The sequence below is a fragment of the Littorina saxatilis genome, linkage group LG7, assembly GCF_037325665.1.
Source record: "Littorina saxatilis isolate snail1 linkage group LG7, US_GU_Lsax_2.0, whole genome shotgun sequence".
Lineage (NCBI taxonomy): Eukaryota > Metazoa > Mollusca > Gastropoda > Littorinimorpha > Littorinidae > Littorina > Littorina saxatilis.
Window position 1 is genome coordinate 10,753,198 of NC_090251.1, and position 11,275 is coordinate 10,764,472.

Here is an 11,275-nt window from a genome sequence, read left to right on the forward strand (position 1 = left end):
CAACATGGAACTGACTATTGACGTACGATTATGACTCGGCTAAATGTGTAAAGATAAAGATACTGCGCATGGACAGAAGCTTGTGACTATGCATGAACAACACTATGATTGAATTATGAAGTAGCTTAATTGCATAGAACAGAACTTACAGATAAATGAGGTGAAAGGTTCTTTCTGCAGTGCACGTGTTTCATTTGCGGCCATCTTTGATCTAGAGCTTTCAAGGAGTAATGTCCCTTGACTAAACTGTCTATTTGCAGGAATAGATCGTAATCAGTTAACGAGTAGCACTTTTCATTGACTTTTTGTTGTTGTTGCTTTCCTGAAGCCAAACAACTATAACAAGGTTTTGAAGAGTGACAGACTCATTTATTCTACGATGAAACGAGTACACTTATAAAATCAACAATGAGGACGCAGTTTGTCTACTTTTGGTTTTGGTTTCTCAGAAAATCGGAGCTATGCACTACACAACTAGGAGGGCTGTCGTTGGGATCGATATCGCTGGAGACGCTTTGCTTGCAGTGTTCGTGAGCTTACAAACGTGGGTGTATTATTGTCGAGTTGTAACCTGATTGGCAAGGGAGGCTTAAATTATTCAAGTCAAGTTATGTTTCACAAAGCAAATGTTTTACCATATCAGTGAATATGCGCATTTAAGCTTAGGTTTGGGTTTAAAACTTTGCACGACGACGTAGAAATGCAAATGGCGCAAAAACTCGTTGACTCGTATCTCCCGGATACGGAAACAAGACTCCGAAAGCTCACCTGTAATTATGCGCTAACTACATAGACATAGGCCTACATGTAGGCTACACTTCTGTAATTAAACAGTCCCATCTGGCAGCAGAGAAATACAACATACACCTACTTTTGGTTAAACTAATAACGTCTTTCACTAGCTAATCTCACATTTTTACTCGAACCACAGGTAAGCAGAAAACACGTACTAGAAATTCATGGAGAGGGTCCCAGGACAGGCAATGCACACCGCTACTCGTAAATATGCGCAGCGTCAGGGGATGACTTGAGTCCCCTGGCATATTACCCTACGCTCAATCGCAGCTTTGGTTTACAACGACTAACGACAAAGCTACGATCGTCTCGGCGAGGTTCACCGAGGATATACTCTACAGGCGATCAGTACTATCCCCTGGGGGCGGGGTAGGGTGTGTTGCTGAAGCTGCTGCGCAGCAGGAGATATTTACGAGCTGGCTTCGATAGTAGCAGTGTGCAATGGGTGCCCAGGACGCACTTAACCTAAAAAGTGCGAGTCCCGGGACGCACTGAATTTCCATTATTGTGCTTACCCTAGGTACTGTTTTCAGAGGCTGTAGTCGTCAGCTAAGTCTATAGTGCAAGTATCAATGCCAAATCAAATAAAACTGACATTTAGAGTTTGCAGTTTGTGTTTGTCTATCCGCAGGTTTCACAAAAATGATATTACTGTTTTCTGTATCATTGACCAAAAATATAGAATAGCTATGTTGTGTTTGATTAAATATTGTTTAACATGAACACTATCCCTTGAATTATGAAAATCGGCATGTACAAAAATTCTTACTTCTGCGGCGCTTTTCTGAATTTTGTTTTTAAGCTTTGAGTGGATATGGGTTTTTTTTGCGTTTAAAAAAGTTGAGGAGGCACTGTGGCGACCACATTTTTTCAGTTTATTCTTCTTTTTTTTATTTTTTTTTTTTACCAAGTATAATGTAAGTACATTTCAATCGGTCCAATATGTGTAAATGCATTTCAACTTCGTGATGACTTGGTGCACATATCAGTGTAACTTTATGTTTGATTCGCAGGATAGTATGGCAGCAGCAGCACCGCCCAGTGAAGAAGAATGCCCTGTGTGCCATGACGACTTCACAGACCCAAAGATCCTCCCTTGCACACATCTCGTCTGTCGCAAGTGTGTGTTGTCATGGCTGCACAAGGGAGGCAACCAGGCCGGATGTCCACTCTGCCGCGCCTCCATTCTCCCGCAAGGGTCAAGTGGTCAAGATGTTGCCGCTCTTGTGGATGATCTCCCCACTGACATCATCACAAAGGCAGCGGTGGAGAGCCGCAGGGTTCTGAATGAAAAACACGTGTGTGTTTGCGACAGCACCACCAAGGCGACTTCTTTCTGTATGCAGTGCAGCATCAAGTTCTGTCCCGCATGTGTCAAGGTCAGCAGACGTTCATGCACATCGGTTTTGTGTCTCCTTAGCAATATGGAGAGTCTTAGGATACAGAAGTATTAGCTTGGTAGGCGAACAGAAAACTGTTAACTCTGTGTGTGTGTGTGTATGTGTTTGTGTTGTGTGTGTGTGTGTCAGTGTGTGTGTGTGTGTGTGTTGTGTGTGTTGTGTGTGTGTGTGTGAGCAAACAAAAATATGATACTAAGGTGGGCTAATACTGTAATTGTGTTTTATATATCAATGTATGCGTCATAGCAATTGATGCTCGCACAGATTTGGCCTGAACAGAGTTCAAATTAATATCAAAAATTCATTAATTAATTCCCTCTTTTTTTGTAATCAGATTCACAATGTGATTCCCACAACAAAAGAACACAAGATTGAGCAAATTTCCGCACTGACTGTTGACAAGCTGGCTGCGAGCTATCAGTCGTCATGCGCGGTTCACCCCGGACGACCAGTGGAGCAGTTCTGTTCTTCACACCAGGAGCTCATCTGCATCAACTGTTCTACCTCCACCCATCGCAGATGTTTGGACGTGGAGGGGATTGCAGGAGCTGCAGAGGCGAAGCGACAGAAGCTGAAGGAGCAGGCTAAGGAACTTGAGGGCAAGATGGATGAAATACAGACGCAGGTGACTTTTGTGTGTGTTTGATTTATAATCTAAATAACAGACTGACTCTGGGTGAGATGAACAAAGTTTAAAAAAAAAAAATTAAATAATTCTGTACTCACCAATGCAAGGATAGCACATGTAATATTACTAAATCAACATTTCGCTTATGGAAGCTTCCAATATACTTCATGTACATTTTGTGCCAAGATTAATTGATCGTAAGTTCAGGATCATGATATTAGGAGAATAGTAGAAATTTGAATTCAATCAAGCTCAACTTCAAGGTTTAGTACATAATTCCCGAAGGTTACATATACATACATGATGTTCGTGGAGGCCTCGCCCTTCTGCAAATAGAAAATTTTCAATATGCAGGCATCTACCACAACAAGTAGAGATAAGCAAATGAGAGGAGCTGATAGACACTATACAACCATCTGAAAACGTTAGTAGTCGCCGACACGAACGTTTCAAGCTCCCAGAGAAAGTCGAAAACGTGTTTCCACTTGTACCTCCTTGAGCTGTCCAATGTCAAATGCTCCTTCAATAACACCCTGAAAGGACGCACAGCTCCTTCAATAACACCCTGAAAGGACGCACAGCTCCTTCAATAACACCCTGAAAGGACGCACAGCTCCTTCAATAACACCCTGAAAGGACGCACAGCTCCTTCAATAACACCCTGAAAGGACGCACAGCTCCTTCAATAACACCCTGAAAGGACGCATAGCTCCTTCAATAACACCCTGAAAGGACGCATAGCTCCTTCAATAACACCCTGAAAGGACGCATAGCTCCTTCAATAACACCCTAAAAGAACGCACAGCTCCTTCAATAACACCCTGAAAGGACGCATAGTTCCTTCAATATCACCCTGAAAGGACGCACAGCTCCTTCAATATCACCCTGAAAGGACGCATAGCTCCTTTAATAACACCCTGAAAGGACGCACAACTACACTTTTAAAGTAGCATCTGAGCATGCGTAGAGGAGACTCTGATGTAGACAGCATTTGTTTAAGTTATGTAGCTCTCCTTGACAGTGCTTCTTCCCCCAATCCTTCCTCACCCCCAATCCCACCCCCGCCCCCGAACCCCACATTCCTTTCTAGATCTGTAAGGTCAGGGTTCGTACAGAGTCCTTGAACCCTGGAAAACTCCTTGAAAATTGGAAAACCTTTTCCAGGCCTTGAAAAGTGCTTGAAAATAGAGTTTTGTTAAATAGTCATTGAAAAGTACTTGATTTTTCCAAATTGTTGTCTATACATTTCGTCAGCAGCTTGTCTTATTTTAAAAAAAATGCAACCCCCTTTTTTTTCGTCAAATACAGTACACATTTTGGGAGAATAAAAGATCGAGTGAAAACGAAAGCAGATGAACTATTACTAGTCACCCGTAGTTGCTTCCCTTCCCGGAAGTTGGCAAGGGAAACAACTACGGAATGACTAATAGAAATTCACCAGAAACTTGATGACTTCAAAAACTGAAGGTAAGCTTGGTGCTTTGCATTAATTTGGGGAAAATCATGTCCTTGAAAAGCATTTATTTGGTCCTGGAAATGTCCTTGAAAACTCCTTGAATTGTATCAGCTCTGCCCTGCAGGAACCCTGTATGGTATTAGCCATGTCACGATGATAATTGCCTTTATCATCAATGTAAACTCATACTCTATCACTGAAAAGCGATACTAAACAGATCCGCTCTTCCTCATCTGCATTACGTGAGGGAACGTCAAGTGTAAATTGACTCTTCTTTTTAATTACAGATTCTCCAGTTGGACAATGCAGCTGCTGACGGTCTTATGAAGTTCAAGGCCATGAAAGACAATGTTAAAACAACTTTTGACAAACTGCGTTGTATTCTAAACAAACGATGTCGTGATGCAACCGCCGAAATCCAAAAGAAGGAAGACGAGTTCCTGAAAGACAACAAATCCCAGAAGAGCGACTTGGAGAAAACTCGAGCGCGCTCTGCAGCTTTGTGCAGCACGGTCAGTCGTATTGTATCGGCCTCTGATGACCCGCTGCTCGCCATGCTGGTCAAACTCAAGTCTCGCTTGGAGGACGCAGAAGATCTGTGCATGCAAAACGATGCTGTTCGACGAAAAGTTGGTTCTGCTGAATTTGTAGATTTCTTCTTCGACCCGCAGTCGTCGGCCTCCTTACATGATCTGATTGCTGGATATGGCCAGTTGAGGGATCTTAAACTGCAAGAGCCAATGTTAATGAGAGCACCACGCTGGCTATGGTGGAAGATGAGATACCCAATCTGAAACCTTGTCAGTTCAAAATATTGTGCATACCGGCGGCTCTGGAGAAGTTTTACAGAGGTTATCCCGGACTGCAAGTCTCAGTCGATAAAGAAAGAAGAACTGCTAGAGTTGCAGCCCCTGAAGATAAAATAAAGAAAGCCTTCTCTGATATACTGGCCTTTGCAATGAGCCTCAGAGAGGTGAAGATATCTCTGACACCAGGATTGCTGAAGATGTTTGAACAAGAAGACACCAAGGAGTGGATCCAGGAAACTCTGATGAGCGAACACGGACTTGTGTGTCACTGGGAAGTGTCTGAGCAGCAGATCATTATCAGTGGCCAGTCGTCTGACCTTATTCGCATACAGGAGATGTTTAAAGACGCTTTCGAGCAGCATCCAATCATGCTACACCCAGAAGACGCTTTTACCCTGAAATCACCCGCCTGGAGGAAATTCCTGGAGCAGCTGAAAGACAGTTACAGTCCCCCACAGCCCGTGTTGCTGCCACAAGGTCGCAGTGTCATCATTGTTGGTACACCCAGCAATATTTCCACCACTAAGGTCAAGTTGAAGAATTTCCTGGCCCCGACAATTAACCTTCGCCGGCACTCGTTATCGACTAGGTATACGGACGCATTCGTGGGTCCGTGCAGACCCATGCTTCTCAAAGAAAGAAAGATATGCATATCCTTCCGTGGCACTCGTGGGTCCGTGCGGACCCAGAAGGGTGTTTGATTGCAAATATCTCTTAAACGAATGGATTTTTTTAATGAGCTTTTAGAAATGCCTCAGACACCTAAAAAGCTATCATCTCCTAAAAGCTCATTAAATTTCAGTGATAATTAATTAATTAATTAATGGTCAAATTTAGACTACACACAGTATTTGGTAAAATATTATGGATCTGCATGGCCCCACGAGGGCAACGGAAGGGTTTGCACAATTGTCCTTCTTTGAGAAGTATGAGTCCGCATGGACCCACGCGTGCCTCGGAAGGGTATACATGCTTTTCCTTCTTTGAGAAGTATGGGTCCGCACGTCCCCACGAATGCTTCCGTGTGTAGTCTAAATTTGACCATTAATTAATTAATTAATTATCACTGAAATTTAATGAGCTTTTAGGAGATGATAGCTTTTTAGGTGCCTGAGGCATTTCTAAAAGCTCATTAAAAAATTCCAACTCGTTTAAAGGCATACTAATGCACTAGCGCGGTGGGAATTCTGTCATATCTAGAACAATCGTGCAATTGGTGAAGAGTTTTTGAAATTTGGCATGGAGTTAGGTATGGTCATAAGGTTTTCAAAAACCATTGCAAACAAATTCAACCTTACGTTTTGTTGCCTGTTTGCGCAAAATTCAATATGGCCGCCGACGGAAGCAGTAAATGTCATATAGCAGCTCCCATTATTACTAGAACCTTGTCAAATGTCTGCTATCCCATGTTTTCTAGTGCAAGGAATCCAAATATGAGATCTCTGGTGTTTCACCGCTATTTTCAGGGTCAAAGGTCATTTTTCAAGGTCATTTCAGTTAACAAAGACGATAACTTTGGAATTTATTAACTTCAAAAGATGAAATTGGGTTGTACACCCTTGCGTGAGCCCTGTGAGCTCACGGTTCAAGTTCTTGAACTCACGACTAACTATTTAGTTAAACACGAATTATGGTGCTCAGAATTGTCGATGTTATAGATATGGTCGACTGGTCGTAAGTTCTGGACTTAGTCACTGGCACTGTTTGCGCAGCCTCCTTCACACTTGCACAGTGGACCACAGCGAAGACCAGCGCGATGACACTTGCAGTTTCCTTTGCAAGCAACCAAGCAGCCACAGTGGAGCAACAGTGAGCACCCTGTGCTGGCGTCAGGCAGACTTGTCCAGTATGGCACCCATGCCTTGGTTATCTCATTCCATTCCCATCCCCATTCACTTGGGTTTGGGATGTTGGAGGTTTTGGACAGAGACTGTTTCCAGATGAAAGCTGCGATGAGCAATGCTCGCTTTGTGTGCTGGAACAACGCATGCTGGGTTGGTGGGATGGATTCCAGAGGTTTGAGACCAACAGTAAACATCAGCTTTCTTGCTTCGTTGACAGACGTTGATCTACAGTTTTTGCTGTACATCAGCACAATGAAACGCTCCAGACGCTGCATATGTGCAGTGAGTCGAGTGTGAGGCTGGTTGGGCCCTGGGTGATGGCGATGAAGGTGTCAGTGACCTCAGGAAAAGTGGCCCATGCATTCCATGCTGTCTTTTTGCCAATTCCGAACATGGCCGATGTTACATCACATCCTGTGTAGGAATGAAAGAAGGGAAGTGCCTGGAAGCGTGGAGGTCCCAGCTGTTGAGCAATGTAATGCACTGGAATGTTTCTGAATGTCTTTCCTGACCCAAATCCAATCCACAGTACAGCTCTGACAGTTTCAGTTGGTCAAAGTGATGGATGGCAAGAACCACCACATCTGTGTCCACTGTCCTGAGGTAGGCCTACGGTGTGTCCCTGCTCAGCAGCATGGCAGAGCATCATCCGTGTGTCAGCTTCTTCTTGGTGGCAAGGAGATAAGGCTGATATATTTGTTGGTCTGTTAGTGAGCACAAGGTCAACCTTCGTAGTCGGGAGATGATATCTTGCATCGGTGGTATGTCGCTCTAGTTGCTCACTGAGGAACTGGAACAGCTCATCCTTGTTGTCAGACTCCTTGAGGAACTTCTGCCAGTCAGCTCCCTTTAGAATAGGTATCTTTGCTGAGACTCTAGTTCGCCTTCCTTCACTTTCACCCCGCTTGGCACGAGTCTGTGATCAGTTTGAGACTTGCATCCTGATATGTGTCCCAAACAGCATCCACTCTTGTGGTGTTGTTGGTCATCTGGCTCTCTAAAAAGGGTAGCAAATGCAGTGGCACACTAGGGCTTGACAATATGGATGATGGCTGGCATATCCAGTACGATCACAGAGGCTTCTTTTGCTGCAGGAGAGCGTCCAGGATCAGGCATTCCAGGCAGGCAGCCAAGAAGAGCAGACTTTGTACGTGACATCAGTTTTCCACGATCACACAAGGAATGAGATTCACGCTGAATCTCATGTCTGAAAAAGTCGTCCATATATATCTACATCAGATCTTCCTAGCAAGGACAGAAACAACTTGGTGATGAGCGCCGCATTTGCCCTTGCTGATCCCAACTTGTTAGCACCCTTCTTCAGGTCCACAGGTGGCCGGTTGCTTAAAGTGTACAAATTGGCCCTTGGGATAACATCAGACAATGGTTTGGAGCAAGTTTCAAGTCTGTCCCTAACAAACTCTGTAAACATGGCCTTGCCGATGTTTGGAGCTTCCCTCAAGCAGTTGACAATTACTGGGTCCATGACTTCACAGGTGTCCAGTGTGACGAGCTGACAGCCTGTCTCCTTGAATGGGTTGACCACTGTTCCCTCTTTTACAGTGCTTTGAGATGTTTCAGGAACTTGTTTTGTTCAGCAACAGAAGACTCTGGGTGCTCTAAATTGACTTCTCTGTTTGAAGCTGAAAGACTTTCGTTTTCAAATTCATCAATGACTCTCAGGACCTCTGGTTTTGAGAGTTCAATAAACTCTTTTTCCTCTGGCTGACCATAGAGTCCTTTTGCTCCACTGTCCTCCTTCAGGAATTTGATGCTGTGCTCCTGGCTCTGGTCAAGCGCCATGAGGGAGAACTTCTTGTCACTGCGCTGCACAACGAACTTCCCTTCTTCATGGACACTTGGATGGGTCTCTGGCAGACAAGCCATGTCCTTCACGAAGACATGCATCCAGCGGGCATAGTTTGTGTGCCCAAAAGCAAAAAACCATGGGCTATGAAGGGGGCCATTTTGAAAGACATATGTACCTTTTCAGCTTAAATGGTGAGACTGAGATATTCAAGGAGTTCAGAAATAGACTCCCAGTGGTCGAAAACATGGGTATAGAGACTAATTGTTTCTTTTTAAGTTGAGTAGGTTCAGAGTTATTACACTCTGAAATGAAATACCTTGAAAATGACATATGAATGACCTTTGACGTTAAAATGACGTCCAAACGTCAAATCCATCTTGGATATGGGTTGCTTGCACTAAAACACATGTGAAAAGTTGTATTTCTCAATGCTGTCGTGGTAACAATGGGTGTAATTTAGCAGTCCTTTTTCCGGGTGGCGGCCATATTGGATTTTGCGCAAACAGACCAATCAAGGTCAAGCTCAATTTGTTTGCGATGGTTTTTGAAAACCTTGTGTCCATACCTACCACCATGCCAAATTTCAAAGACTCTTCACAAAGTGCACGATCATTCTGAATTCCTTCTCAGCTACACTCCCGTGTTTACAAAGTGTAGTTTGCCCACAATCGATGTCAAACGCACCATAAGACCATATAATGATGATACATCACCATGCGCGGACCATAATACATGCATTACTTACAGCTTGTTCTAGCCTCTGAAAAAGTGAGGATGTCAACAAAGCCGCGGTGTTCTCTCCCTTGCATCAACGTTACATGTGTTGCCAAATCTATAAATAGGACGATCCAGATCAAAATGAAAATTCAAATATCTCAACATTTAAGGGGTCCTAGACCACAATATTTTGCAGGGAACTTAATTTAGTCTGTCTCCAGCTGTTGGTAAAGCAATTAGCGTGTATAGTCATCGAGTACATATGGCTTTAAGAGATATTTGCAATCAAACACCCTTCTGGGTCCGCACGGACCCACGAGTGCCGGCGAAGGTTAAGGAAGAGGGGAAAATTAATGTTCATGCCCATGTCTCACTATGATCCCAATAATGGGTAGTTAACTGAACCGAATCGTTGTTTTGCGAGGTGACCGACTTGACGAATCAGTCACAGGGAAATCAGCTCGCTACCCGAAAGAATGTATGGGCTCACTATGTAGGCTACTCTGTGTAGCTATATTGGCCCGGTTTTGATTTTTGTCAAATAACTAAGTTCTTTTACATTTAGTCCATTTTGAAGCGTAGTGGTGTGTGTGTGTGTGTGTGTGTGTGTGTGTGTGTGGCGCATGGCAGCCTGAATGGCGGGGTGAAAACAGTCATACACGTCAGTAAAAAGCCACTCGTGCAAAAACATGAGAGAACGTGGGAGTTTTAACCTATGAACGAAGAAAAAGAAAAAGAAGAAGACATGGATGTTTAATGTAAATTCCACCATGAACTTAATATGCAAACATCATGTATTTCAACTGCACTTCCATATAAATTGTGAACATTAATTTGAGAGAAGCGTTGTACATTATTAATAATGGATATTTGAGTCTGTTCAATCGTTTATTGCTGAATCTGGCAGCCTGATTTGATGGATGTCTTCATGTACTTGTGGTGGTGTGTGTGGCGGCCGCTACGTACATCCAGTGGAACCCCCCTTTTAAGACCCCCCAATTTAAGACTCCCTCCTTTTTATATTTAGTCAAGTTTTGACTAAATATTTTAACATCGAGGGGGAATCGAAACGAGGGTCGTGGTGTATGTGCGTGTGTGTGTGTGTGTGTCTGTCTGTCTGTGTGTGTGTGTGTGTAGAGCGATTCAGACTAAACTACTGCACCGATCTTTATGAAATTTGACATGAGAGTTCCTGGGTATGAAATCCCCGAACGTTTTTTTCATTTTTTTGATAAATGTCTTTGATGACGTCATATCCGGCTTTTCGTGAAAGTTGAGGCGGCACTGTCACGCCCTCATTTTTAAACCAAATTGGTTGAAATTTTGGTCAAGTAATCTTCGACGAAGCCCGGACTTCGGTATTGCATTTCAGCTTGGTGGCTTAAAAATTAATTAATGACTTTGGTCATTAAAAATCTGACAATTGTTAAAAAAAAAAAAAAATTATAAAACGATCCAAATTTACGTTTATCTTATTCTCCATCATTTGCTGATTCCAAAAACATATAAATATGTTATATTCGGATTAAAAACAAGCTCTGAAAATTAAATATATAAAAATTATTATCAAAATTAAATTGTCCAAATCAATTTAAAAACACTTTCATCTTATTCCTTGTTGGTTCCTGATTCCAAAAACATATAGATATGATATGTTTGGATTAAAAACATGCTCAGAAAGTTAAAACAAAGAGAGGTACAGAAAAGCGTGCTATCCTTCTTAGCGCAACTACTACCCCGCTCTTCTTGTCAATTTCACTGCCTTTGCCATGAGCGGTGGACTGACGATGCTACGAGTATACGGTCTTGCTGAAAA

The 11,275-nt window shown here is 43.1% G+C and overlaps 1 protein-coding gene across 2 annotated transcripts; it reads left to right on the forward strand.

The window, feature by feature from the left end:
- The first annotated feature begins 396 nt into the window (after window positions 1–396).
- Window positions 397–5,640, forward strand: LOC138970661 (transcription intermediary factor 1-beta-like). Of its 2 annotated transcripts, XM_070343128.1 has the most exons (4): window positions 397–544; window positions 1,809–2,174; window positions 2,530–2,820; window positions 4,567–5,640. In XM_070343128.1, exons 2-4 carry the CDS (start codon window positions 1,815–1,817, stop codon window positions 5,071–5,073), a joined length of 1,158 nt encoding a protein of 385 aa, XP_070199229.1. In that variant the 5' UTR covers window positions 397–544; window positions 1,809–1,814; the 3' UTR covers window positions 5,074–5,640. The 2 variants fall into 2 exon arrangements, with proteins under 2 accessions (XP_070199229.1, XP_070199228.1); XM_070343127.1 differs by lacking the exon at window positions 397–544 and having other exon boundaries at window positions 1,462–2,174.
- The last annotated feature ends 5,635 nt before the right edge of the window (window positions 5,641–11,275 follow it).

Bases quoted from the DNA above. Each gene is read 5' to 3' on its own strand.
- LOC138970661 (XM_070343127.1), top strand. From the start codon at position 1,746: ATGCATTTCAACTTCGTGATGACTTGGTGCACATATCAGTGTAACTTT. The intron at 2,175-2,529 runs GTCAGCAGACGT...TTTTGTAATCAG, and splicing joins TCTGTCCCGCATGTGTCAAG to ATTCACAATGTGATTCCCAC. The intron at 2,821-4,566 runs GTGACTTTTGTG...TTTTAATTACAG, and splicing joins TGGATGAAATACAGACGCAG to ATTCTCCAGTTGGACAATGC.